The sequence below is a fragment of the Mustela nigripes genome, chromosome 12 (genome assembly GCF_022355385.1).
Source record: "Mustela nigripes isolate SB6536 chromosome 12, MUSNIG.SB6536, whole genome shotgun sequence".
Classification (NCBI taxonomy): Eukaryota; Metazoa; Chordata; class Mammalia; order Carnivora; family Mustelidae; genus Mustela; species Mustela nigripes.
The window spans coordinates 94,474,106-94,500,466 of record NC_081568.1 but is presented as its reverse complement, the minus strand read 5'-3'; the positions used below and the strand labels follow the sequence as shown (position 1 = coordinate 94,500,466).

At 40.9% G+C, this 26,361-nt stretch overlaps 1 protein-coding gene across 4 annotated transcripts in view; it reads right to left on the bottom strand.

The window, feature by feature from the left end:
- Positions 1-26,361, bottom strand: part of MAST4 (microtubule associated serine/threonine kinase family member 4) — a 554,271-nt gene that overhangs the window by 372,106 nt on the left and 155,804 nt on the right. For all 4 annotated transcript variants that reach the window (XM_059417990.1, XM_059417992.1, XM_059417991.1 and 1 more), the window contains exon 3: positions 11,605-11,729. In XM_059417990.1, coding sequence (XP_059273973.1) covers positions 11,605-11,729 — 125 coding nt within the window. The remainder of the gene's footprint in view (positions 1-11,604; positions 11,730-26,361) is intronic.

Sequence of the window (26,361 nt, the reverse complement as noted above, 5' to 3'; positions counted from 1 at the left end):
AAAAAAAAAGACACACTTACACAAACCATTGCCCTGAACAATCAAGTATTTAAGAGATCACAAACAGCTGAGCTAAAATTGCACATGTCCCATTCTTCCCTTAAAAACAAATAAACAGTATCGGCTCATAAAGAAAAGCTGTAACTCAGTAAGCCATTATTACCATCTAGCCATGAATCCATGAATCCAGCAAAACTGAAGACTTACTTCCTTTTGGCTAAAATCTCTACAGATAACAGACTTAGCATCTGGGAGGTCTCCTAAGTAAAAACGACATTCTTTGTACAAACAGACAGATGGTGGTGGTCTTCCAGGGTTCACATTAAACCAGAAACTATTCTGTCACATCAGTGACAGCCTCAGCCATGAGCCTCAGCCATGAGCCTCTGGGTTTTCATGTGGTCCCTTGCCCTCCCTGACTATTCTAGAAACATTATACTAAGAAAAAATGTCACTATTCACACTACGCTGTCCACTTTTACCCCCTACCCCCACCCCATTCCACTATGTACGTAATGCCATTGCACCTTGAAGTTTGCCTGATGATACTTGCTAGATGTCTGCAGCCCGCTCGCTTTTCCAGATCTATAAATTCTCACAGCTGCACACTATCCAACACATTGTTTCTTCTACTTTGCTGATTTTTCACAAGTCTCATTTCAGCTAGCTTTGAAGCTCCTTTTAAAAAGCCTATGTGTCACATATTTTTCATGTAAGGTTTTTAAAAAGTTTTTTGAGTAGCACTGACACTCAATGTTATATTAGTTTCCAGCTTATGACATGGTGATTTAACTTCTGAATACATTATACCGTGCTCACCCATCAGTTACCACAAAACACTAACTCTATTATCAACTATATTCCCTATGCTGTGCCTTTTAGTCCCAGAACTTACTCATTCCATAACTAGAAGCCTGTATCTCCCACTCCCCTTCACCCATGTTGCCCTTGCCCCTAACCCCCAGAACTCTGGCAACCATCACTTTGTTCCCTGTATTTGTCTGATTCTGCTTTTTGTTTATTCCTTTGTTCTAGTTTTTAGACTCCACAAATGACTACTTCATTTTGCATAATACCCTACAGATCCATCCACACTGTCACCCTTTGTATGGCTGACTGTGTGTGGTGGGGGGTGCTTCTGGATCTTGGCTATTGCAAATAATGTGGCTAGAAGCATATGGATATGGGTGGAATGGTATCTTTCGGAATTAGTGTTTTCATTTTCTTTGGATAAACAGCCAGTAGTGGAATTGCTAGATCATATGGTATTTCGATTACTAATTTTTGGAGGAACTTCCATACCATTTTCCAGAGTGGTTGCACCAATTTATATTCCCACCAACAAAACAGGAGGGCTTTTTTTTCCACATCCTCACCAACACTCTATTACCTTCTAGTACTACCTTTTTGACTTTAGCCATTCTGTCAGATGTGAGGTGATCTCACTGTAGTTTTGATTTGCATTTCCCCGATGATGAGTAATGATCTAGAGCACATTTTCATGTGTCTGTTGGCCATTTGTACATCTCCTTTGGAAAAATGTCTATTCAGGTCCTCCACCCATTTTTAATCACAGTATTTGTATTGGTTTCATTTTTGTGTTGTTTTGGTTTGGTTTGGTTTGATTTGGGGTTTTTTTGGTGTTAAAGCTCTTAAGTATTTTGGGTATTAATCCTTTATCGGATAAATCATTTGCCAGTATCTTTTCCCATTCAAAAGGTTGCTTTTTTGTTTTGTTGATGGTTTCCTTCACTGTATAAAAAGCTTTTTATTTTGATGTAGTCCTAAAGGTTTATTTTTGCTTTTCTTTCCTTTGCCTCGGTAGACATAGCTAGAAAACTGTTGCTACAGCCAATGTCAAAGACATTACTCCTTTTATTCTCTTCTGGAATTCTTGTGGTTTGGGGTCTCACATTTAGGTCTTTAACACATTTTGAGTTTATTTTGTGTATGGTGAAAGAAAGTGTGATCCAGTTTCATTCTTTGGCATGTAGCTGTCCAACTTTCCCAGAACCATTTGTTAAAGAGATTGTCCTTTTCCCCCATTATATTCTTCCCTCTTGTGTCTTAGATTAACTGACCAAAGTAGCATGGGTTTAATTCCAGGCTTTCTATTCTGTTCCATTCATCTATCTGTTTCAATTGTGTGCTGGTACCACACAATTTTGATTACTAAAGTTTTGTAGTGTATCTAGAAATCTGGAACCGTGACACCTCCAGCTTTGTTCTTCCTTCTCAAGATTGCTTTGGTTATTTGGGGTGTTTTGTGATTCCATATGGATATTAGTATAATTTGTCCTAGTTCCGTTAAAGAAAAAAAAAAGCTGTTGGTATTTTGAGAGGATTGCATTGAATCTGTAGATTGCTTTGGGGAGTACAGACATTTTACCAATATTAATTCTTCCAATCCATGAAATAGCTTTCTAATTTTTTATGTTTCTTCAATTTCTTTCATCAATGTCTTATAGTTTTTACCTCTTTGGTCGTGTTTATTCCTAGGTATTTCATTATTCTTGGTGCAATTATCAATGATATTGTTTTAATTCCCCTTTCTGCAATTTTGTTATTAGGATTTTAAATACTACCAACATCTGGGTATTAATTTTATATTCTGCAACTTTACCGAATTCATTTATTTCTTCTAACAGTTTCTTGGTGGATTCTTTAGAGTTTCCTAGGTATAATATCATGTCATCTGCAGATAGCGACAGTTTAACTTCCTCCTTAGCAATGTGGATGACTCTTTTCTTTTCCTGTCTGATTGTTATAGCTAGGACTTCCAGCACTATGCTGAAAAGAAGTGGTAAGAGTGGACATCCTTATCTTGTACTTGCCCTTACAGAAAAAACTCTCAAGTTTTTCACCATTGAGTATGATGTTAACTGTGGACTTCTCATATATGGCCTTTATGATGTTGAAGTATGTTCCCTCTAAACCCACTCTGATGGAAGCTTTTTTTTTTCTTTTTGAATTATGTCAAATGCTTCTTCTGCATCTGTTAAGATGATGATATAATTTTTATCCTTTATTTTGTTGATATGATGCATCATGGTGATTGATTTGGGAATATTCAACCGCCCTTGTTTCTCAAGAATTCAGGAATTAATCCTTTTATTGTATTGCTGAATGTGGTTTGCTTTTGAGGGTTTTTACATCTATGTTCATCAGGAATATTGGCCTATAGGTTTCTTTTTCTTGGTGTCTTTGCCTAGTTTTGGTATCAGGGTAATGCTGGCCTCATAGAATGTGTTTGGAAGCTTTCATTCTATTTTTCCCTCATATAGATTTTAATACTAATTGTAAAATAGGAACTCCATTAATAGTCAATTAACTAATTAACATAATGAGATATACACTGATTCAGAATCCAATGCCAGATTGACACCTCATGCCAATTAAATACATGAACTCTCACCAATACTCTTCATTTCACTAACCACGAAGTTTAAGTCTAGAAAAACAGTAGGGGAAAAAAAAAAAAGAAAAATACAGTAGGAAAAGCATCAAAACATGCAGGCTTTTCCAGAACCACAAAACCCAAAAGTTTCTTAAGCCTATTAAGTACAATGATAATTTTTCATTTTTTTCCCAGGAAAGGAAATGTTCCATCCCCATGTCCTCCCTCCCACTAACCACCTTCTAATTATTACAGGCTTGTTGTTTTTCCGGGGTGACAGAATCCTTTTGACAACGAGGCAGCAAATAATCAAGTGCTCAGGTTTTGCCAGGAGAGCAAAGGGACATGCCGTGTCAGACCAGGAGTCCATAACAGTGGCACCCATTCACTGGTGCATCAAGGGATCCTACCATGATGGCAGCCAAAACTGCTTCACCGCCTTTATGTGGATTACCTCCCCAGACACAGAGGTCAATCAAATCATTGAGAGCCTGGCAATTCAACTAGTCTGAGCTCCAGGAAGCCAAATGAAGGAGCCTCAGAAAACCCAAAGTTCTTTTAATTAAGATCTCCTAAACGTTTATTAGTAAACAACCATCATCTAAGCACTAAATACATATCAGGCAGTACCCCGGGTGCTAAAAATACTGTAGGGGCTCAGACAGCTGAGGGGCCACGACCTGGCATCCCCTGGGTCATCTCATACTGCTTGGTGAACAGGTGAACCAGCTTCTAAACAGATACACCAGCTGGGTAAGAGGATAATAAGTGAAACCGAAGCTTTAACATACATACAAACCGATATATACACATATATATGGTATTGCTACTGTTAATTAAATTAAATCCCCTCTATGATGATAAGAAATTAAAACAGGGCACACATATCTACTCTTTAAATCCCCCAAGATATTTCTGGTCACTATTCATCCCACTGATACTCAAATGCCTTTGATAACATCCAGTCCCTAACTGGCCAGTGCATTCAGGCATCCCCCCCTCCCCCGACAGCCGCTTTGGCAGGTACCCCATCCTTCCCAGGAAAGACAACACAGAAGGAAGGTAAGGACTGTTCTAATCTTTGCAAATGTCAGGAGGAGAAAACTGAGAGGGGAAGTTTTAGGTGACGAATCCAGCTGCAATTTCATTTTAGGGGAAAAAACCTACCCCACCCCCAGCCCCCACCCTCACCTGCCAGATCCATAGTATTTCAGTCATTAACACACTGAATCACAATGAACTCAGTGTATTTTTTTCTGCTAATTATTCTCACAGCATCCAAGCATGTTCAGAGTAAGGAGGCACAGAGGCAAGAGTTGGGATTATGACAAGGATTTTATAGTTTGATTTTCACCTGACCTTTGATTTACAGACTCATGTTAAACCAGCGGCTCTGTGGATGGGCCCAGGTGAACCTATAATGAGATTTATCTTCATGGATTAGGCCTGACCTATAATAATCTGCTCAGGGCTCCCTATGGCTATTTCAGCACTGAGTTATGAAAATTCCTCCCTTCACTATAAACAGAACCTAGCTCAGAGGGTAATAACTGGGAGACGTATTACTCCTGGAGTACAAGCACTCTTGAGACTCTGATTATAATGTCCACAGCTGAAGGCACTATTTCACAATTGAGATTACTACTTTCCAGATGAAAAAAATTCTGAACTACAGAATAATGCCTTCAGCTACATATACTGTAATCACACTCGGGAGTTCTTATGTCCCAAGAGCAACAAGGTTACCAACAGTTGGTATGGGAAGCTGATTTAGGGAATGGAAGGAAGAAGTTGCAGGAAGAAGCTTAGATAACCCTAACTTCCTATTTGCTTTATTCAGAGGCTTAGGAGTAAGAGTTCAACACGTCCAATAACCTTATTAACTTCACTAAAAATCTAACAAGTTTAAAAGAATAATTATTTCATGTAGTAAACTAGCAAAGTTGTTTTTTTGTTTGTTGTTCTTTTTTTTTTAAGAAGACAATATTGACTCCTGGCCATGGTGTAGTGAGATGCACTTTCTCAATATATAAATATATAAATCTGAACAGTGTTCATAGAAGCAATATTTAGCAGAAGTACAGAAACCTTCCATAGGGCTCATACCCTTTTCACAGTGATTCCACTCCAAGAAGTTACCCTAAAAACAGAGGTGAACAAGGAGTTATAAAAGCCTGCTCATCACCATTATCTGCAATAGGAACAACTAAATAACCTAAAATGAAATAACCTAAAAACTGAAACTAAATAACCTAAACGGAGAAATTTTTGAGAAATCCATGTAATGGAATATGATGCAATCTTTAAACTGAGTCATGACGGCTAAAGAGAATGCAAACTCATAGTTGTATTCTACAACTTTGGTTAAGCAATTTATCCAAGGGCATTCAAATTGTTCCTGCATCAATATTTAACAGACACTCTCTCAGAGTTAACTAATTGGACTTCAGCTCAGGTTTTTGTTTTTGAGCTATAAGGCTAATGAAGTATTGATATAAGATTAAATGACTGCAAATAAAGTCTGTGCCCTAAATAAATGCTGACATTATGCCAGTGCATTCTGAATGAATTAAAAAGGAAAAATGCACTTTTGCATACGTTTAGTGAATTTTCCCAGACTCTTCATCATGCATTTGTGCAAATGGAAAAGATGAATATTCATCAAGGCTCTTTGAATTTATTACAGTTAAAATAGTTTGGTCTTAATATTTATAGTACATCATGAAACATAATTTTTTCACTAAAAGAAATGGATACTATGTCAAAAGAGGGCCACTGAAGAAACATGAAATTACACCATTGAACCTAATATTAAAAGTTGAAAAACATTATCTGAAAGCACTTCCCCCCTTCAAAAATGTTAGCTATTCTAGAAAGTATCTTCCAGTGTGTCAGGTAATATTGAGTCAAAATGAGGAAGCAAGAAATAAGCTGGCAGGAAGGACAGAAAGATTACACTACTGCTCTTAGCAGCTGATCTGAGAGAATGGGCTCATTTCCCACCCTTCTAATAATACCACCTCCACTAAGCCTGACAACCCCAAGGAAGCACTGCTCTGATAAACACCAGGTACATCAACCCCAGCATTTCCTAGGAAACAAGCAACGGGCAAAGGACTGCCCATGAGATGGTTCATGGGATCCTCACAAAACTTTACAAGGTTACTACATAGATGAATAAACCAAGGCTTACACAGCTCCTAAGTGCTAGAGAGTGGAGCTGATCTCTTAATCGGTTTGTTCCCCAACCCCAATGCCCTTTTCCCAACTTAACCATGATAGTTTAACTCTGGAATATAGTTTCCACAGTGAATTGGTCTCTGTCTTGAAGATTAGCTTCTCGATTAGGCTAAACCTAAAATGTTAACCACAGATTAAAAATTAAGCCAACAAAAATAAACAGGAGTCCACTCTAGGGCCCAAAAATGTGTAGATAGGAAATAACATTTGTTTATGCATTCATCAAGTCTTCAATGGGCAGTTACTCTGTGTCACCACTACTCCAGGCCTTGGGAAGACAGCTGGGAAAACAGGAAAAATCCCTCTACTGTCATGAAGTTTTCATGACAATGGTTAATAAATATGTAACACAATAATAAACTAAATTGTCGTATACTGGAAGAGGATGAATCTCTGGAGAAGAGTGGGGAGTGTGGCCTGCAGTGTGGGGAGCGGTTTCAAACAAGATGGTCAAGGAGGACCTCAGCAAGAGAAAACATGATAGGGTCAGGTCCACACACCACGCAGATGAAGCTCATGATTCAAATCAAAGAGAAAGTTGGAGAAAAACACTGTCAACTGGTTTTCACTGTGTTTCTACCATCTGTCCATGACTCCAAAGTACAAAAGAAGGGAGGATTTTACATGATAGCCACATACACTGTTTTTAAACTTTAATCATCGAGGCTTACACCACCTTATTTTCCTACAGAAAAATAAGTTACCACAGGTCCTGCTTTTGTCTCTTGAAATCTCCATCTTTCTTGCCAGAAAGCAGCATCTGTATAAATCCCCCTGCTTCTGACAACTCTGACTTCTTTGATAAACTACCCATGTGTGTGGGGAGGGACAGAAAGATGGAAGGAGCAAATGGAGAAATGAGTTTTCCCCTCTTCAGATTAATGTATATGAAGTATACATCTGACACTTCATCAGCACTCCCGGCTGGTGTCCCAGCAGGCGGATACTGGCTGAGCATGGATTCTGCCAGCTACCAGGCTACTTAGGATGAATTGGCAACATGCCATTTATCTGAAATGCCCAACATGTCTGGAAGAGGGAGCACAACGACATTTAGCACTGCCCAGGAAAACTAGATACTTCAGGCTAGGAATTAATCTCCTCCTTGAGAAGGTAGTTAGCATTACCCTCCAGCTTGCCTATGGCATTTAAATCACTATAGGTCATGCAGTTACTAAAATTCAGACCTAGCAAGCCACGAGGCCTTCATTTATAGCTTACTAACATATGGATACCTCTCAGGTGGAGAGTCATACTTTTCTGAAATGTTTGTTGGTGTGTTGAGCAGGAAATGCTGTTTTATCCAGTGTAATGCTGTCATGTGGACATTTTGATTTCTGTTTTTCCAAATTTTTCCATATGTGAAGACACATATGACTTCAACTTAGTTCTTCAGTGAGACAACAGAACATTTAAGTCAATGTGATCCCATCGTGACTGCGTACAAGCATATTCACTGAACTTCCTTCAAGGTGGACAGGGATCCTCTCTTCACTATTTTGTCATTGTATTTTTTGAGCGGCCAATGTGGAACTACACAAGATTTGGTCCATTACACAGACTTCATGGCTAATTACGAATTTAAGATACACACAGAACAAAAACAAAGAGGTTTTAGATGGATAGTCTTATTAGGACACCCATTACAGCACAGAGAATTGCATCATCACTCTCACCTTGCAAGCAGAGTCATCTTTTACTTTGTAGGAATAATTATTAATCGTATTAATAATAATAATAATAATAATTATTCATTCCATTAACAATATTTATTGAATGCTTCCTATGTGCAAGAAGTTGTGCCAGGAAGAGTGAGGAGTACAAATCAGAGGAGACACTAGTTCTGCCCTCAAGGAGCTTGCCATATAGCAGGAAGAGTGACTTAAAGTTCTAAGATGGGGCAGTGGAGTTGAGAATAGTGGCCTGGAGAGAGGGTCAGAGTGAAGCACTTTCCACAGTTCAGGGCACCATGTGACACATCACTTGTTTAGAGGGAAAAGGAAAAAGGAGAAGTTCTAATAAGTGGGCATTTCCATCTCTCAACCAACATTCTCTATCACTATAGAGATAGTTTATTGTAATCAGTAAGGTAATTTAGATGTAATCCAATTTAAGAAATATGAAACAGATTAATGGTCTGCAAAGGGTACCAAAAGCAGCAAAAGTCATTAGCCTGAACTGGGCGATATACTGAAATAAGCGATATGGCCCAGAAAGCTGGGCAGCTAGCAGAACAACAAGGAAATCAAGATGGCATGCTGCCTATCAGCTCTCCTCCAGCTGTTACTGCTCTTATTAGGACAGAATGTGGGGCGGGGCAGGAGAAGACTTGGTCAAACAGTCTGCAAATAGTTTTCCTTCGACCAGCATCAGGAAGTAATGAAGTCTCTGAAGGAAAGACAATGAGTTAAACCTTCACTGTCAAGTCAAAGATTAACTGCAGTCTGGCTTTCATACTCAAGCTTACCCAAAATATGTTACTAACAGAAGTAGTAATATTGCTAACAATTGAGACTTGCTATGTGCCAGGTACTATTTTAAGCTTGCTGTCTATGGGATTTTAGCACTTTCTCTAGTTCTGCTCTCAAGCAAACAGTATAAAAACTCACAGGACTGATAAGCTAATAATTAAATGACTCGAGTAAGAATTTCATCAGACATATTCTGAGGAGTACTCTTTTGTGTTATCTATTAATAGTTCTCTTTATCTTTTTAGCTTATTCCAAATTATCTTAGGTCACCTGACATGTGTTTTACCAATGAATGAATCAATTTCTGTTTCTGAGTATGGGACTACCAGTATTAGATGAGATTATTCCTTTTAACAGTGTTGTTTTATTCAGAATAATTTATTTGCCAAGCAACACATAGGACTGCTATCCAAGTGTGAAGAGTAATTCTGCAGTGACCCAAAAAGCACCTCTCTTAAAAAAGTAATAATAATAATAATTAATAATAATAATAATAATTGTGAGGCATTTCCCTCTTTTCTTAAAAAGTAAATGCTTTCAGTAAAATTAGCTTTCAATAAAATTCCCCAAGAAGAAAAAGTAACATTGAATTTGGGAATGGGATGATGGCAAATGGTAACTACCATCATTTTAACTGTACCTTGAAATACAAGTCCTAAAATTTTCAAGAGAGGAAAACAATGAACTTCAGTTCAAAGACCATAGTCAATTCTGAAGTCAAAATATTCTGAAACTTTTTTAGGAATAATTTTTCACTATCTTCACAATCTTTATTATTCTAGAAGTTAAATCAAAAGATTCCAAAGCTGATTTCCAGGAACTGCTTAAATACTCCTTTCATCTTGCAGGCACGCTGAGTTGATAACATAGGAGAAACTAAATGATTTGCCCAAGTTTATATAGCTACCTAGTGGCAAAGTAAGACTATTGTCAGAGATCTGACTTAAATCTTAAGTCAGAGGTCTGACGTAAATCAAATCTCTCTGCATTACTGAATGAGTCTCAAATATCCAACTTATTATTAATGCATAAAATTATAAGGCACCATAATGCACTAATATATTATTTGCATCTCCATCAGTAAAAGATATTTAAAAATCTATTCCCAAAACATACAACCCTACCACCAAAAATTAACTTGTAGAGACTTCTAGGCTGTGCCAAAGGTTGAAGGAGAGAAGGAACAGACCCAGAAGAAAACAAAATTCTAGGAAGCATCGTGGTTGAAAATAAAGATCAACACTGGAAGAAATGAATTGGAATGCAAGATGCCAAGCTGCAAACAAATATGCAAACATGGATGCCAAGGGCCAACAGGTAAATAAATGTGCAGAGAGCCCTGAGGTGGGAGTAACAATCAGTTTCAATTACCACAAAAAATGGTCCAGGCCAAAATCATCAATGGATAGGCAATCTAGGGGAAATTTTTGATGAGAAAAAATATGTTCTCATGGCCTGAAATTTACCTTCCCACAGAATGCTTACTGATGGCAAGATTAAAAGTCTAATTCCAGTGGAGGCATCAACACCATGACTATGTGTGTGTGTGGCAGGAGGGGGGGTATGGGGGGTTGGAATTAACAACACAGTGAGGGGCGGATGGACATGATGGGCCTGCAGAAGGTAAGCCCTGAAAGGACACATCACCACCCATGCTCTACTCTGGCCTGGAATGCAAAATTTGAACCTCACCAAGAGGAAACATCAGACATGTCAGGCACGAGTAACAGGAGAAACATCCCATTCTTTAAAATTGGGAGGGAGAGGATAGTCTTCAAAAATATCTACATCACAAAAGGCAAAGGAAGGCTGCAGAAAAAATCCAGATTAATAAAGACAAAATAGATATGACAATTAAATGCAATATATGACCCTCGACTGAATCCTACACTGGAGGAGAAACGTTACACAAGACACGATAGAGCCAGTTGATAAAAATGAAACACAGAATGGCTTGAGTCACCATAAATTTACCAATGTTCCTAACTGTGGTAACAAAAGGCCATGAGAGACACAGCTTACTCTCAAATAGTTGAAGCAATTATCTGAGTGTGTGTACACAGATATGTATAACACATACGTATGTACCTACCTCAGCGTATATCCAAGGAGAGAGAAAAAAAAACAAATTTGGCAAGAAATTAATAGCTGGATCAATATGTTCTATGTATTTTTCATATCCTTCCAACTTTTTAGGAAAGCTGACGTTATTTTCAAATGAAGTATTTAAGAAAAAAAGCTCAGAGAGATTTTCATTTCTGGAGAGGGAGGAGAGGAAACAGTCGAGGTGTCAGAAACACTACAGATTAGGTTGGGGGTGTGGAGAAGAGACTTGGAAAAAAGTAGCACACTCCGTGCAAAAAATGTCACATTGCTTAATGCTAAATGTGGTTTAGTTCAAACCTAGTCAAATTCAATAAACTGAAAATAGTCCCTATGGTGGTGGGGAGAGGACACCGCATCGATGCACCGCGGACCCCAGCAGAGGACACTCACCAGGCTGGCGGTGAGCGATGGTGCCGACTGGCCCAGGGCCTGGCTGCGCATGCGCAGGAGGTTGGACGTCTCCGCAGAGGCTGGCCAGGCCTGCCCGGCTACAGGGTTTGGAAGGAGGTACCTCCCTGTTGGGGTGAAAGAGAAGACAAGGTAAGTGGCAGGCAGAATATCACCATTTCTGTGTCGACCACAGGTCCCTTCTTGGTCATCCTTCCATACTGCTTCTGTCATTCTCCTTATATTTATTCATCGGAACCAGAGGAATATTGTTTTAATTAAGTCAAGGGATCCAGTCCCAAGTTCTGACCCTGATTTCCCACATTAACCCAAGGAAACCTCTCCAGCTCCAGCATGGGCAGCTTTCAGCAAGGGCAGGATACAGCATCTTGTGACCTCTGCCTATCCCACAGGAACTTGCGGAGCATACAGAGCATACACACAAAGCACCCTCAGCATCACAGAAGTAAGTCTGCACTTACAAATGTACTTTTTAAATATCTAATACGAAAAATGATCTCAGGATCAATGAGAAAAGAGCTGACAGAGTAGAGCTCATGACCAACAAAAGGAAGAACTAGAATTCTCTCAAGGGGAAATGGAGCTGGTGCTTCATTCTCGAAGCTTCCCTCTCTGAAGAACTGGTGGTCATCCAATCAGGCCCACAGGACACACATGGTATCCATTCGCATATGTCGGTGACATCAATGTCACCGAGCAAGTTATATCAACCCTGAAATCTAATATAGGTCTATGTCTTTAACAGTCAAACAGGTGGACCAATTCACATTGCGTTACTTCCTCAGCACAAGGACTAAACTAGATACCAACACACAGGAAATAAGGTTCCTTGACTTCAGGGAGTTAGGATGGACGTGAATATTCTTGCAGTAATGGAGCTCAGCTAAAGTAGAAAACGTTTGATTTTTCTGTTTCGCATGAATACTAGCACAATGACTGGCCATAGTAGGTGCTCATTAAGTATCTCATGAATGATTAAAGAACAAGTGGGAGCTTCTTTTCCCAAAAGACACATTGGCAAAGAGAAAAGGTGGCAGGCAACCCACAGAACCTCATTCAAGCTTTTGCGGGGGGGGGGGGTTCCAGCCAGATATCAATCAGAAACATGAGGGACTGTAGCACATGTGGCTAGGTGCCCTGCAGCAGAAGCAACATCTGGATTTCCTCCAACAGACCTGTTCCTTGTAAAAGAGCCTCACTCTCCTACTTCAGGCAACAAGCACATCCCACTGTTTAATTGTAGAGTGAAAGCACACACTCTACAGAAAACAAGATTTGCTTTTGAGATCTTCACCTTGCCTCGGTGACAAATGGGGAAGGAATATGGCCAACCTTTCCGTGCCTTGGTTTTTCCACCACTAAAATGGGGAGAATGGGACTGTGTAAATTGTTGAGGATATTAAAGAATTTTCTAAGTAAAGCACTGAGTAAACCTTAGCTACTTAGCCCTAAGAGTAGTAAAAATGGTAAGTATCTTTTTCTCTTGGGTTTGGCTCCTTTTATTCATAAGCAGGAAGTGTAAACATATATATAAAGGAAAAAAGTCACCTATCATCACACCAGGGAAAACCACTATCAACATTTCAGTGATTTTCTACCAGACTTTCTTTCTGTTACCTCCATTTGCTTACAAAAATGGAATCATTCTGATTTTTATTACCTGCTCTCCCCAACCCCACATAATAGACGACAACCTTTTCCAAACAAATACGTATAGAAAATGTCAATTAATTGAAGCATAAACTCTATCACTGAAAATTCAAATATGATTACCCTCTGTGATTCTGGCCACCACCTCAAAAACATTCAGCTCTATTTTTATGCAGGAAAGGTGACAGAATTGGAAGTCCAGAATTTATTTTTCCTTGTCTTTTTAAAAATATGAACTAAAAGCTGGACTAAGAGGGCCTTTAGGCAATCCACTCCCTTTAGATCCAAAAGCAGGACATTAATAAAGAAGGACAGGAAAACTATAGACTACATTTAAGAAAACTAAAATCAGTATTACATGAATAAATGATGTAATATAGAAATATCTTTGAAGGACATCACTTGTTAAAAATATACCGATCTCCAGTAATCAGAATCCATAGCTTTTTTTTTTTCCTTTTGACTCCTTCTATTTCATTTCCTAATATTTTATGTTTCTATTTTCTTTGTTCATATTTCAGAAAGAAGCCTGAGAGAAGGTACAGAGGCTATGTGATATAAAGGTTTACATCATGGAGAAAATTAACTTTGGCCTCACCACTGTTCTGCCCCAGAATTTTCATTTTAAAGAAAACCAAGGGTAGATACAAAAACAGTTGAAGAATTTGATGTAGCAATAGAAAAATTTAGAAGGTAGACATTTCAGTTAACTGGATAATTCTATATATCAGTCCTTTTTTTCCTTTTAGGAGAAAGTAATTCTTAGACTCTCTCCCTATGACCCTGCCTGAGTTGAAAAAATAGGTATCTATTTCTTTATCCCTAGTATCAGTACCTGGCCCTTAGTAAGTGCTCAATAAATATGAGCAGAATGGAAACAGGGACAGTTCTAGAATAAATCTTCGGTGTAGGAAATTCATACGCTAGGATCCTTGCTCAGGGAATCCAGTCCCACCTCAGATGGGAAGTCAGACTCAGAACAAGCACTGAGGAAGGAAGGGGGTGAACACAAGCGACAGAACCACTTCCCTTCCCTCCATACAGTTTCATCAGCTCCCACAGGGCACTCGAAAGCAAGCGAAGACCACGGCTAACAGGACCCCTATGTGTCCTCTCCTCCAAAGCCATTGCTGACCACCACCGTACATTTTATGTGCTACTGTACCATGTCTAAGTCTCATCTTGGCAACAAGGCCTGACGTGTGCATTATCAAAGGAAAACCAAGTGTTAACACTAAAGTGGTAAGGACAGATTTTAATCAGTAGTAATGACTGCAAAAGGAAAAAAGGACTCCAGTGTGAACTGAACTCACCTTCAATTTGTACACAATCACTGAGTGTTTTTATAAGAGAAAGAGACTAGGGCAGGGAGCCAGTGAGGGCTCAGTCGAGTCGGGGGAGTGAAAAACGACACAAGGTCCTGCAGTGGAACTGCGACCAGGCCAGCTCTGTCTGCCAGCTGACAATTACCAAATTCAGACTCTACCCTCCCACAGAGGCTGGGAGAAAGAGACCCAATCTGTTCACCCCAACAGAAAAAAAATTTTGACAGCCCTGAGCTTTCTCAAGCAGGCGCTTTAAGAGAATGAGGGAAATGCTAAGAAGGTTGCCTTGAGCTGTTAGAACCTATGCTAGTGTGTGTCTGTGACTTTACTGACCAAGTCTGAGGCCTGGTTGAGAAGGAGGCTCAGAGGAACCTGGCTAGACTTTGGTCAAGGACAGACTCTCCGTCAGGCTTCCATTCTTTTATTTTGTCACCAGACCCCAACCCAAAGGAGACATTTTGATGTTCAATAATTGATCAGTCCTGGAATTCAGTTTGAACTAAGTTTTTCAACTTAGTCCATATATTTACCTCATATAGTCTTCAAACCCAATAGGATATAAAACAGGGAAAGTTGCCAGTCATTGATACCATTGATTGATACCACCTAACTGCTGAGTGCCAACTCTGACCCCCTACCCAGCAGTGATTACACCACTTATTCACGAACTTCCCCAAGTCTGTTTCCTCAGCTGGGCAACAGGGGTAAACTTACGGGGGGCTCCTAAAATCGAAAAAGAAAAAACATCATACAGTGGACATTCAGTAACAACAACTTAAAAAATAAGAAACACAAAAAGCTTTCCATGACACTGTATATGATAAGGGGAGCAAGAAATAGACTTTCGTGAAGCCACTGGAAAAATAATTAAATTAGGAAACACACGCACACATACAATGAAATATTTATTATCCTATCACGGGTTAGATTTTAGATGTCATTATTCTTGCATGAGTCTTATCCTTAGGAATCACATGAATGTTACAAATGAATGGTCTGTTAGCACAACACATGGGAGGTGTTTATTCCTGCCTAGACCCCCATTAGTGTTAATAGGGAAAAGAGAACAACAGATGGATTTAAGGCAGTCATTAGAAGGCAGTAACATCACGCCATACTTGGTAGTGACTTCATCAGATTTTATATAAATTTGCTTTCTGATGACTACCAAGAGCTTCTAAAAAGTGTGTTGCGGTTGTATTCATGCATCATTTGCTGCCTACAATTTAAGAAAATTAGCATCTGTCAACTGCATTATTCAGCTGCACAGGGTGGAAATTAATGGATAATACCATTCTTAATTTCTTGTACAAGAGGTGAGCTTGCCTACCAATCTGGCTGCTTTATTTTAATAGGAAATTGAGCTTGCTGTTACAGCCGGAACTGTGGTCAGCTCTGTGCTCTCTGGAAACACATTTATAAAATTCTGATATGTTTATTACAGCATTTATTACATATATTCTACTGACATAACTAGAAATTGAGTAGCAATAAATAGAGGTCCATATCAAAGCTGAAATCAGTTGGCCAAATTGACGTAAGAACTTGTCAGGCTTCCATTATGGAGGTACGAGTTGCTTGAATGAGCTTTTTATATTGGTTATTGTTACTGTTTTGGTCACAGGGCCTCTACTTAACAGAGTGGAAGATACGCAGCCTTTTAAGATTATATATTAAAATAAGTAGACTACTGAGCGTAGACCCAGAGTGCACCTTGGTTCTATACAGGCTACATATGGTCTCTTTAATGGGGTGTGTTTTCCTTTGTTTCCACCCTGTATCCCCAGAAACAAGAAGACCTCATAAATGCATGCTTTCAAAAATGAAATACATGCTTTTGAAGCCCCCCAAAGCATGAAGTATCCCTCTGAAGTAGCAAAATACCAGGTCAGCAATAATTTTAGCAGAATGGCTATATAAAGAATTAAATACAGCCTCTGGAGAACTACTTTATCATCTGGGAATAACGGTACCTGACTAGATTTAAAAGCTTCCAGTAAAAAAGTTCCTTATCACCTGAAGGGCAACACAGATTTAGCCGTCAGTCCACAGTCTTACGCTGGGTGAGTTCTCTTGGACTACAAACAAGCCATCCAAGGGAAAATAAGACCTAGTAACTACTAACAAAGCTGTCTTCGGATAGAGCTTCAGGCACTCGGTTACACATAAAACTCTGAAAAAGTTTGTTTATCCATCTAAGGCACCAACCAGGAGCAAAGGGAAGTTGAGGGAGCGGCTGTATTGCTCTCCATGGTTGTGGTGAGGCGGGGCTCAATCCCACCCCTGGGTATACAGAGAGAAGAACTAAAAGCAGGGACCTGAACAGGTATGTGGGCACCAAGTTCACAGTGGTATTACCCACAAAAGCCCGAGGGTAGAAGCAAACCAAACCTCCACTGAGAGAGGAGTCGACTGAGAGATGCTGTATATACATACAAAGGAGTACGGTTCAGCCTGAAAAAGGAATGAAATTCTGACACACGCCACAACACGGGTAAACCTCCAAAACATGCTTAATAAAATAAGGCAGACACAGAAGGACAAATATTGTATGACCCCATTTACAAGAGGTTCCTGGAATGGCCAATTTCACTGAGATAGAAAGTATAATCATGGATTCTGGGGGCTGGGGAGAGAGGGGAGGAGACCTACTGTGTACCGGGCACAGGGTTTCAGTTTGGGAAGATGACGAAGTTATAGAGATGGCGGGGACAGTTGCACGGCATTGTCAATGTACTTAATGCTGCTGACTTGGGCACTTAAAAATGGCTAAAATGGTGAATTTTGTTATGTATATCTTAAAATACACACACACACACACACACACACACACACACACACCTTCACTTGCTTAGCTAAAACTATGCACCTTCCTGAGAAAAAAATAAGTCTCTTACACTGTGTCAGAGGCATCTACATTAAACTACAGCAGCACGTGCTCTTGCAAATGACACATAAATAACTTGAGCACTTGGAATCATTTACGAATCAGAGGAACTGAGTTTTTCCCAGAGCGCTCCCGGGTTTAGAAATGAAGGAAGGTTAAAGGCCAGGAGAAGTTACTGGCTGAAGCCGGGGAGAACGCATGAGTCAGCAGCCGCTGTCCTCAAGTCTACTTCATCATCCTCAAGATGTTCTTCTCTGCTCCACTGCTCACTCCCAAACATTGGTTTCCTCATCATAGTGACTGTCATCCTCCCAGCAATTAGAGTTTCCCTTTATTCATCTTCAGCTGCTACTACAACACAGAGACATGGTTCCTTCCATCTTCCCTCTCACATGGGTGACTGACTTCCAATTTCTTGTCCTACTGCAAAAGAATAACTATACCTAGACAGTATGGGCAATGCTGCTAAATCATTCTTCTTAATGGCACAAATAAATATAATTTGAGAAACCGACAGACCTGTGACCAGAGAGCAAAGTTCACTGACTCCTATACTGAGCTGCTAGTCTTGCCTTAAAAGGAGAAAAAAAAGGGAGGGGGGTGTTTTTACTTGCACAAGGCAAGTCCAAAGTATAGCCTTGACCCTAAGCCTTAAAGACATCACTGGCTCCTATACAGGGATCTCTAACTGACAGGGGAACTGAACGCTGAACGGAGAGTGTGTGCATGCCTTCTGAGAGGCTGGTCGTCAAAGCATGGGATGCCATCTGGACACCAAGGTCTGAACCCAACTAACATCACGATGCAGCTGTCGCCAAACCTCGGTTCTGCTGCATGACTCAAATGCGATGGAGATGCCCTGTTGCACTATGTAGAATACTATCATCAGCATTCTGTACTTAACAAAGGATGGCAAGGCCACCATATGAACAAGGGCCTGGTGAGAAAGTTTATAGGACACTTTAGAAGAAAGCTTGCAGCACGCAGAGCAGGCAGCAGAAAGCAAGAGTGCACTAAGCCCAGACTGGGTACATGACATAGGTTTCAGGGAGTCGCAAAAGGCCAGTTTCGCACCGTGAGAGCACCAGGGACTGTGGACAAGTAACAGCAAACTCATGTCTACATTAGAGAAGCCAAAGCCTTTGGACACACCATCTCTGGCTGCCACTGCCACTATCAACTACAGCTGAAGTTTCAAATCCAAAGTAACTTCAGTTGTGGGCAATACAGTAACATGATTCAAAGGTACTCTCTTCACCCTCAACCACAGACAGCCACCATGTTGCCCTTGGCATTTTATGATAAAATGGGAAAAATGCCAACACACTGTACATTTTTAAATGGTTCAACCTGAATCCATACTTAGCAATATATCTGTTCTTTTTCCTTTCTCTTGTTTTCCCTTAGGTTTCTCTTTAGGAGGCAGTATTTCTTCTCATCCACCAAGATGACCACTCTCAAACTCTAATACAGGAAGATACCAGGATCAAATGACTACAGGAAACAGAGCTTGGTAAACTGCAGTGTTTCTATTACTACAAGTACTCACAACACCCGGCAAATTCTCCTGCTCTGCAATGAGACCCAGCCCTGGCCAGCAAATCCCTGCGGCACCTCCATCCCCAAAATGTCTCCATTCAGATGAACACTGTCTGAATTTTAAACTCTTATAAAAAAAAAAATAACACAATGCTTTTGCCCTAAGCGCTAGCTATATAGACCAAAGGCTAATGGGACAACTTAAAATTGATTTTTAAACAAGTATTAAACAGAGCCTACTCTAATGAGAACATGGTCACAAAAATCGGACACCAAGTGGTATGGCTTGGAATGGCTGTCTGTGTGAGGGTACCCGGGAGCACGGTGGTGGCCGTGTCTAGGCAACGCTGGGCATAGGTCAGAGTTAACATCTGCAATCTGGCCTCCCTCCATCCACGTATTGAAATATAATTCAGCAGAATGAATTGCTAGACATGCCTAACCCCCTGGGAAATGACAGATATTGATGAATGCTGTTGGGAAGATATATGGAAGGAAACGGCAAATAAATAGAACCATTTTTTCTCAGAGTCATTTTGCGGATATGTGGAGCAGCTGTTAAACTCCTTGTCAGGCTTGCCGTTCTCCCTTCCTCTTGCTCCTTCCCCTTCCCCATCTGCCTCCAGACCTTTCTAAAACCCCCAGGAGGACCAGAATCTTGTATGCTTCAAAACACCAACCAAATGAGTAGGAGTCCTTCCCACCTCCTCTGTCACACTCTGACTTCCCAGTCCAGTAATAAGTCCAATTCTTCCCCAAATATCTTTCCATCTAAACAAGTTCACTGCTCTCCTCTGAATCCTGGAAATAGGGTCCGTGTGTAAACTCATCAAAGTGTTGAATTCAAGTCCATCACCATTTAGCCCCAGTCACGAGGCTGAAAGCCAAGATTCACCGCCTATGACCCTGTGGTAGCTGCGTGGCCTTGGTCTGACTGCTTACTCTCCTACACCCCCTTTCTAGCACATGTTTTTGGAGAATGGAGATGATGGAGCAAGCCCGTACTGTGGCTGTGGGGACTAATCAAGAATGTGAACAGAGAGCCTCTCAGACCATCTGGCTAAGAGGAGTCCCGGGATAAACAATGACAACCCCTCTTCTTTCCAGTGCAGAACTCCTCTTCCCATCAGGGAATTCCTCCTCGGCATCGTCCTCAGAGAGGATCAAATTCTCTCCAGCACAGGGCACTTCGGGAAGAACTGGTTCTCATTCCTTCATCATATGAACTCAAGAGCCTAGAGGGAGAAACCAGTCATACACCGGTTTGCATCCTGGTTTCCCCATTTATTAGCTAGAGAATCCTGGATACATAATCTTTCCTCTCTGAGCTCTCTTTTCCAATCTCTAGTGAGGATGACAGTAACACGTGAAACACACAATTTGTGCTCAGTGGTGGTTTAGGTCCCCCTCCAGGATGCTTTACCCAACTTGCCATCAAGAGCATTGAACGCATACCCCAAGGCATTGCTAGCCCTCCTCTTCCCAATCATACCACCTGTTCCTATGTGGCTTCATGCACAGAGTCCCATTTATTGTAATACACACCACATCATGCTCTCTCCAGTGTAAACTCTGTCGTCACCTGGGACTGAACCTCATATGTGTTTACAGCCTTATGTCACATCCCAGATAACAAAGCTACCAAATTTTTACATGATCACATACTTAAAGGTTTTTTTTTTTTTTTAATTTATTTATTTGACAGAAATCACAAGCAGGCAGAAAGGGAGGCAGAGAGAGAGGGGGAGGCAGGTTCCCTGCTGAGCAGAGAGCGCGATGCGGGGCTCCATCCCAGGACCCTGAGATCATGACCTGAGCTGAAGGCAGAGGTCTTAACCCACTGAGCCACCCAGGCGCCCCTACATGATCACATACTTAATGTCTGTGTATAGTAATTCTCTACTCCATCTCTCATTTGTATTTCTACCAGGGTTCATATTTTTCCATCACTGTGTTGTTCCACATTGCCTAGAAAAATACTCAAATTTGGTTCAATCATTAGCTCTGTAACAATAATGGCAAAGACTCAGCAGCCTTACTGGTCACCTTTCCTGGCTTTGACTTTCACTTCTAAAACTCATCTCCAAAAGAAGTCCAACACCTCCATGAAACACTGTATCCTTTCAAAGTAAACTGAAAACATGAGACGACAATTAGTACTTACCATCTTGCTTTGGGAGAAATTATGAGTCCTACACAATTACATTCTTTTGCACAGTAGGATGCTTAAGTTGGCACACCCAAATGTCCCTTGCAGCCCCGGGATGCTAAACATTTCTGACAACTGCCCTACATCTAAACACTTATGACAGAGGCCAAGGAGGAGCTAGCCGTCAGGAGCTTTACAAGAGAAACAAGAAGAACAAAGGCAGCCACAAGGGGATAAAAGAAACTCTATGTCACAATCCAAGCAGAAATCTCCAGACAAGTCTGAATTTCCCAATAAGTTCTGTTTACCTAAGAAAACTTGTATATACACAGCCTAAGTCACCTAACAATGTACTTCCACATATATTTATTTGGAAGAGTTTCTAGTTCCAAGCTGACATTTATTCCAAACAGATTTCAAATTCTTACTCCTCAATAACCATATCTACACTTTTTGAAGAAACTAGTATTTTTGTCTTCAGAGATGTTTGTTGATACTAGTTAATGAGTAAGCAAAAAAATCTAGAACACAACGTGTGAAATGATTCTTCAAAACATACCATCTAGTAGACCTCCCCCAGGGATTCTGAAAGGTAGTTTGTTAAAGACCCCATTTCCGGGGATAGAGACCTCCACCAGGGAGTGCATAGCCTCCTCTCATTCCTCTCTTAGTAGTAAAGTTAATGTCCCTCCTACCTGGTTTAAAAGCAACAAAATCTAAGGAATAATGTTATCCAAACTACATTCGATACCCCGAATTAAGCTCCAGCAAATCACTAAATGCTTTCTAAAACCTAACACAACACTGCCCTTGTTGTTTTTGTTTTTGTTTTTTTTTTAATATTTTATTTATTTGACAGACAGAGATCACAAGTAGGCAGAGAGGCAGGCAGGGGGCGGGGAGAGCAGGCTCCCTGCGGAGCAGAGAGCCCAATGCGGGGCTCGATCCCAGGACCCTGAGATCATGACCTGAGCCACAGGCAGAGGCTTTAACCCACTGAGCCACCAAGGCACCCCAACTGCCCTTGTTTTTAAGAAGAGAAAAATTAAAGCCAGGGTCATCCTCCTGATTGCCTTAGCACTGCTTAGAAATTAATGAGAGGCACAGGGTTGGAATTCACCCCCTCATTTCTGGTCTATTCCTTAGTGACTAAGTTCTTCTGAAAGCTTAGAGGGCATTAAGCAGCCTTGAACTTCAGGGTCAGTTCTTCATGTTTTGAAGTAACAGTATCACTAGACTAGTCAGCATTCCTTTTTAAAGAATTCAGCCATGATTACGGGGAAATCAGTGTGCTCGTCGCTGAGGTAGAGGAAGGTAGCCATTTGGTTGTTCCAATCACCCTCCAAATAACCATCTCTCAAGACTGACATTCTGATCATTTTCTTCTAACAGTTTTATTAAATGCATTTCATCTCCCACGACATGAATCCACAAGAGAGAACTACAACTGTTGAAAGGATGGCAACAAGGTTGTATACAGCCTTGCATATATCAAAGAGAGTATCGTGTACCAGATCTGCTTGGTTGTCCACAAAGACGGGCCTGTCTCTGAGTTGACTAACCAACCAGAGGGTCCAAGAAAACATAAGAAAAGGATATTGTACTAATATCTATGTGCAAGGCCTCTAAAAACTCTTGCCTTTCTCACCATGCATGTCCCTATGAGACAATAGCTCTGAGAATGCCTAGGTACAAAACCAGTCCAGTCCAGTCTCTACTGAAAGACGCTGCAAATAAAAATATAAGATGCCTAAATACATTTGAATTCAGATAAATCTGAATACATATGTCCCAAATTTTATATTGGACTGAGTATACTGAATATGTTATTAGTGGTTTATCTGGTATGACTCATTGGATGTCATGCATTTTTGTCTGGCGATTCTATTTACTGAGCACTTAATATGTGCACTGCAGGAAACCTGGCTTTGAGGATACAAGGAAAAGTTCCTGGAGGAATTTATCAGCTAGTAAAAGGGATGATGGGTATACCAAAATAGAAAATGTGAAGTGGCCCATCCTCTAAGAAGAGGGCAATGTAAGCAATGGAGGGGGAAGGAGGCAGCTCGAGTAGGGCTGCTGAAGAACCAGCCAGTGATACGAAGAGGTGCTTGGAACGGGATTTGAATGTTGCAGAAGACAGTGAGTTTCACTTCCCTGATTTGTACACCGAAGGAGGCATCTCATTGCTGTGAGGTTTTTTGTTTCTGTTTTTGTTTTTTTAAGATTCCATTTATTTATTTGAGAGAGAGAGAGAGAGCACAAGCAGGGGGAGGGGCAGAGGGAGTAGCAGGCACCCTGCTGAGCAGGGAGCCAGACACAGGGCTCCATCCCAAGACCCTTGGATCATGACCTGAGCTGAAGGCAGATGCTTAACAACTGAGCACCCAGGCACCCCTTATTGCTGTGAGTCTATATATGTATTTGGGATATATCATTTTCCCTTTTTTAATAAATTATTTATATATGCTGCTGCTGCCAAAACCTAGTGTAATAGAGCACAACAGAACAAAGAAATGCTTTAGCACTGACATTCCTGGAAACCAAAGCAAACACAGTGGGTGACCCAACTCTTACTACTTAGCCAAAGAAAGAATTCAAATTTATCAGACTAATTTAACTCATTTTCCTTGTTCTGAGCCCAGAGAAATTGGCCTCAAAGTTTTTAAAGAAAAGGCCACTGACTGACAAACATAATTGTTCCTGTCCTCTATAGTGAAAAATGGCAAAACTAGAGGCGCATCCTAATTACGGGACACTGAGTAACGATAGAGGGCACACAGCCATGCACACACGCGTACATGTCAACACATACTGGGTTAAGGTCCGTTATTTTACATACATACATTTCACAGGGACTTGAATGCCTTATGCAAGATCACCATATGCAAGATCCTTCAAGCCTAATCTGGTTCAGGGTTCACCATTTAAGGTGGGAATGATTCTACCTGTGTTCTTGTTCAGAAAAAAGGGAACCAGACATTTCCATAAGACTGCACTTTCTTGTTAAAAGTTTCACCCGCAGCAGTGAACAAGTCAGCAATGGGTTAAAAAGCAAAGCAGCGACTGACCCTCCAGCTCTCCCTTCTGGCCCTGGTGTGAGGCAGTGCACCTGACACAGTCAGAGAACGGAGAAATGATCCGGCTAGGCAGACTCGGGAAAATAAATGTGGCTCTGACAATATGCGTTGATTAAGGACTTGAATGACAATGGAACATGACAATGACAAATGCAGGCTACCACCACCAGAGTCATTAATATAGCAGAAACACTAATTTTTATAAATCTTTAAACTTCCCGGTTGGTGGCATTTGCATTTCTTTGCCTCCTCTTTCCACTGCAGCGTTGACACCAAGTCAGCTTCATTTTCCACTTCCACCCAGGAAGTTAAGAAAAGGGTCTACATTCTTAATCTCTGATTAGCCACTGAAAACGAGTTTTGAACAAGAGATGGATGGGTTTCAGCGGCCGATGACAGGACATCCTTGGAACGCTCCTCTAGAGAAGACAGTGGGCTTCCGTGCTCAACAATGGAGCAAGTATTTATGTGAGAAGGGAGAAAAAGAAGGGAAACGCGTCTCTGCAAAGACGTCCTCCTGCCCCCCGTCTTGGTAGCTAAAATTATTTACTACTCAAACTCAAAGGGACTTGGAGACTGTCTGATCCCATCCACTCATTTTACAGATGACTAAATAAAGAACCAGAAACCAAGGCAGGCCTCACGTAGAGCTGTCCATCTGACTAGAATCTGGGCCTCTGACCCCCATTTCGTGATTCCTATCACATCTCGTAACAGCAGTGCACAGCATGTCAAGATGCGAACTCCACCCAGCCAACTCACTTGCGATCCATCTTTAAACCCTATCAGTGTAACCCACGTATCCCATTCTCTTCCTGACACACGTCTCCCCTAATCGTGACCGCATCACACCCAACTGCCAAGTGTTATCCAGGGGGTTCCAGCACATGAGCAGTGAGCACCCTACATGCAGCTCTGTATAGAGGCAGTATGCTTTCACTGTACAAGCTAAGAAAACGTCCCCAGGAGAGCCACTGACCCACACCCAGCTGCATGCAGGAGCTCCAGGGTGGCGGGAAATCTCCCTGGCCTTCCCCAACCTTCTTGCCCCGTCCCTAGTAATTCCAGGAGGGCTCTGTGTGGGATTTAACAGGCAACACTGATTTTCTATTGCTTCAATTTGTACTTCATATTTTTTTTTAAAAAGATTTCATCCACTTATCTGACAGAGAGAGAGAGATCACAAGTAGGCACAGAGGCAGAGACAGAGAGAGGAGGGAAGCAGGCTCCACACTGAACAGAGAGCCTGATGCGGGGCTCGATCCCAGGACCCTGAGATCATGACCCAAGCCGAAGGCAGAGGCTTAACCCACTGAGCCACTCAGGCGCCCCTGTACTTCATATTCTTAACCATAGTGTAACCAATTCAACTTTTGTGGCTTCCTCACATATATGGTAAGTGTCACAGGGACTTAAAACCATTTCATCTTTTATAGATGATGCATATAAGGAATTGAGAAGATAAGCTTGGAATCTGCACACTTTTCAGAACCTGAAAGTAGACAACTCATAAAGGATAAGAAAACTATGTCCAGTCATACAGGCCTCAGTCTACCCTATCAGAACAAAATAGAATTTTGGGAATGTACACAAATACAAAACCAGTGGAGAGAAAACAAAAAAGAACATGATTGCATCCATTCAAAAAATCAACTCCTTGATAAAAATGCCCCCAACACCCCCCAAAAAATCAACTTTCTATTCTAAAGCAAACTTGAAGAACCAACTACTTGAATCATCTTTGATATATGGATTCAATAAATTCAGATTTCTCCCAAGAAGAACCAAAGTCCATTATGTATAGAACCACACTAGAACACAAGAAATATGGAGGAGACATTAAGAGAGCAAGAAAGAGACTGGAAGGGGGAAGGAGGAAGTCTAGTGCTTTGTGGATCTTGATGTGCATCTACCTTTCATTTGTTTCTGTAAAGTTTCTTCATTAGCTTGATACAGAGAGCCTCCTTATCTATTTAGACCCACACAACTTCTAAAATAATAACAGCAAACACTTCAAAAGACACTCTTCCTTGGTGTACTTCAAAGAAGTTCAGGTACAACATTTGATCTGCCACACCCACCACACCCAGGAGAAGGTCAAGCAGGTGA